The sequence below is a fragment of the Zea mays genome, chromosome 1 (genome assembly GCF_902167145.1).
Source record: "Zea mays cultivar B73 chromosome 1, Zm-B73-REFERENCE-NAM-5.0, whole genome shotgun sequence".
Classification (NCBI taxonomy): Eukaryota; Viridiplantae; Streptophyta; class Magnoliopsida; order Poales; family Poaceae; genus Zea; species Zea mays.
The window spans coordinates 278,286,675-278,290,377 of NC_050096.1; the positions used below are offsets into that span (position 1 = coordinate 278,286,675).

Consider the following 3,703-nt stretch of genomic DNA (forward strand, 5'->3'; position numbering starts at 1 on the left):
ACAGAGAAAACTAACGTCTCCATTATCGTGCCAAGCTGGTTTCTCCCTCTCTTTTTAAGGCATAGCAGCTCCACCGTAGCATCCCTCGTCCTCTATAAAACTGTTGTATAGAAAGAGTTAAGACAATTTTAGGATGCGTTTGTTTGTGGGATATCTGGGGAAAGGCAGAACAGGGTCCTCTCTTATCTCTACAATTTTAAGAATTAGGAGATAACACTGTGATAGTCCTGTCCAACCCTGACCCTGAACCAAACAATTTTATTTAAGAGATTGTCATATTACATCTCGTTCTGTCATTACAACCAAACACACATGGTTTCAGCAAGTCCCCGTAGCGACACTGTAGTGCGGTTTTTTTTTAATAGAAGATATAGCTAAGACATAAATAGGTATAATAAAATGTATCTAACCCTTATATCTTACTGTTCAATAAAAGTTCTGTAAGACAAGAAGTTTCGTTTATATGTGGGTGTACTGGTAAATCTACGTCTTAGGCCTAAAACCGAGCAATACAGTAAGTACGTTTATGTCACATGAAGCCTAGAGGCTTGTTATCGGCGTCCCAGAGCGTTGAAAAACGATGGGGTTCCGGCGGGTTTGACTTTTTTTTGTCACGTGATGGCGACGCGATGCCTGCCGGCTGCCGCAAGTGCCGACTGCCGACCGGTCCGGCGAACTCCCAAGTAGCAAAGGCTACAGAAGCGTCCAGAGGGCGTGAGAGTCCACTTTATAACGTTTTCAGATGTGAAATTTATTTACCGAGCAGTAATACAATCGTCGTAACAATGATACAGAGTGACCCAAAACAACCGGGAGACCCAGTCGAAAAATACACAAATGTGATGCCTGCTGCTGGAAGGTGGATTCGCTACCCACCACTCCTGCTCCTACCTAATACAGCAGTGCAGTGCAGTGGCCCTCGGGCACCTATCGGCTGGCCTGGCCCCAAGGAAAAATGGCGGCGTGGTATATACGAAATTACAAGAACCCAATAAGGAATTAATGATTACTACTAATCTCCTACTGCTAATGATGCTGCCGTGTGGTGTGGTACGGTAGTAGTATTGTATAGTACGTGACCGTGGTTTCTATGAACATTGCTTGCTCCACGCCTCCACCCCAGGTGGTGGTGGTGGTGGTGGTGGTGACTGGTGGTGAGCTGTGAAGCTGCTGAGCTGAGCACGTGCGGTCGGCGCGGACGGGGACCGGCTACCGCTCGGCCTTCCGGTCGGCGGCGGAGCCCGGGGTGAGGCGGTTAGCCCAGCTGAAGCGGACCGGGAGGCTGATGCTCCTGGCGGGGGCAAGCACGCGGCGCCCCGCGGTGGCGGCCTCCGCGAAGGCGCCCAGGCGCTGGAGCGCGACGTCGAGCGTCTTGGCGGACATGTTGGCGAAGCAGACGCGGAACCAGCCGGGCTCCCGGCAGTGGCAGGAGGAGCCCGGGGAGATGTTGAGCCCCACCTCGAAGACCACCTTCTTCCACAGCTCCATCTCGCCCTCGAACGACCGGCTCCGCATCAGGCGCCGCATGTTGACCCAGCAGAAGAGCCCCGCGTTGCTCTCCAGGCACTCGATGCCCACGGCCGCCAGGCCCTCCGCCAGCTGCTCGCGCCGCTCCCTGATCCGCCGCGTGTTCTCCGCGATGTACCTCCGCGTGAAGTCCCTGTCGCCCAGGAGCGACGCCAGGAGGTGCTGCGTCTGGGACGACACCAGGCCGAAGCTCGACATCTTGGTGGCCGCGGAGACCACGCCGGCGTTGGACGAGTAGATGGCGCCCACGCGGAACCCCGGGAGGCCCAGGTCCTTGGACAGGCTGTACACCACGTGCACGCGGTCCGACAGCGGCCCAACGCCGACGACGCCGTCGTCCGTGGCGGCGCGCGCGGCCACCACCTCGAGGACGCTCACGAAGCCCGGGTCCGCGAAGACCGTGCCCGAGTATATCTCGTCGCTCACCAGGTGGATGCCCTTGGCGGCCACGAAGTCCACCAGCATCTCCAGGTCGGCGCGCGGCGACGTGGTGCCCAGCGGGTTGGAAGGGTTGGTGATGAGCACGCCCTTGACGCGCAGCCGCAGCTTCTGCGCGCGCCGGTACGCGTCGTCCAGCGCGGCGCGCGTCAGCCGGAAGCCGTTGCCGCTCGTGCAGTGCACGGGGACGATCTCCGCGCCGGTGCGCCACTTGAGGTCACGGTCGAACCTGCAGACAAGAGCAAGCAGGCCCAGTCAGCAGCCGTTCCCATCCATCGTTCGTCATGTCATCGTGTGCTGTGGTGGGCCTAGCTATTAGTGTACTACTACTACTTTAATAGCAGTAACGTGCATCGCGGCGACACCCAGACGCCGCCCCGCCGCCACTTGCACGTTCCCTACTGCAAGTACTTGCGGCGACGAGTAAGTACAAGGCAACACACACACATACCCTGGGTAGTATGGCGTGGGGATGAGAAAGGCGTCTCCGTGGTCGGCGAGGCAGAACATGAGGGCCTCGTTGGCCGAGGTGGCTCCGGCGGTGAGCACGATGTTGCTGGGGTCGAAGGTCACCCGGTACCCACGTTGCTCCGACATGAACCTCGCCAATGCCTGCGGGAATCACGCATTCATGTGCGCGAGAGAGGTCAGACTGGTTCGGCATGCCGTGGCTGGCTGCCTGCCTGCCTGGGAATGAGTAAGCTAGCAGGCACTCACATTCTTGAAGGCCGGCATGCCGTGGTAGTCCTGGAAGAGCGCGAGCTCGCGGAATACAGAGGCGCCTCCCCGGCGGAGGCCGAGCGCGTCCGGGTTGGCCTCCAGCCACGCCTCCAGCAGGTCGAAGGACAGCTGGTTCTCGGCGAGGCCCATCTGGATGATGCCGCCGGGGTTGGCGACGGGGTCGTATGGGTTTTTCTCATACTCCTCCCACCCCAGGAAGTAGGACGAGTCCTGGCCGTGGCTGTTGCAGGCGGCCTTCTTGGACAGCAGCTGCGGCTGCGGCTTCTCGTCGGCGATCATGCTCACCATGCTGCCACGTCACTCACGTAGCTTTGGCGCGCGCGCGTTTCTGGCTGGGTCGTTCGTTTGAAACTGGGGGGCGGCGTCAGGCACAGACACACAGTGTGTGTGTGTGTGTGTGGTGACTGGCGAGCGAGCGAGCGAGCTAGCTAGCGAGAGACAACAGAGATGGCCAGTTGGCGAAGGAGGGAGAGAGAGGCAGAGGAATGAAGCTAGCTGTTGATCAGCTGGTGGTTTTGGTGACCCCAAAACGCGTCTATATATAGCAGCAGCTAGCAGCAGGTGCCGAGCTCAGAAGCCTGCAGCACAAGTGCGAGAGTGCGGTGCTGGACAGGGACAGGGACCGCGGATTTTTCCTTTTATTGCTGAATTTCAGTTGAGGAACAGAGGACTCGTTCAGGGAGGTGTTAACATCGCGGGTTCAGCATGCGGACAACGCGGCGAGAGCAGACTAGAGTACACAAGTTGTATTAGCCTATTATAGCAGATGACTGCCTGCGGGCTGGGGTCAAACAAGTAGGCTTATATCATTTGGAAGGGGAAGATACCCGTTTGGTACTCACCGCTCTCATATCCTTCTCCGACTGAAGCCTTTTAGAGCCTGTTTGCTTGCGACTGCGGCGTAGCTGTTTGTATAGTGCATGGCAGAGGTAATCTAATACATACATTAAAAAAAAGTCCCGTGATGATAATATATCATTACACTGAATAAGTTTAA

At 57.3% G+C, this 3,703-nt stretch overlaps 1 protein-coding gene across 1 annotated transcript; it reads right to left on the reverse strand.

The window, feature by feature from the left end:
* Nucleotides 1-731: 731 nt before the first annotated feature.
* Nucleotides 732-3,207, reverse strand: LOC100217270 (uncharacterized). Its single transcript, NM_001143622.2, has 3 exons — nt 2,683-3,207; nt 2,417-2,577; nt 732-2,194 (listed from the first exon to the last, which is right to left on the reverse strand). Exons 1-3 carry the CDS (start codon nt 2,992-2,994, stop codon nt 1,210-1,212), a joined length of 1,458 nt encoding a protein of 485 aa, NP_001137094.2. The 5' UTR covers nt 2,995-3,207; the 3' UTR covers nt 732-1,209.
* Nucleotides 3,208-3,703: the final 496 nt, after the last annotated feature.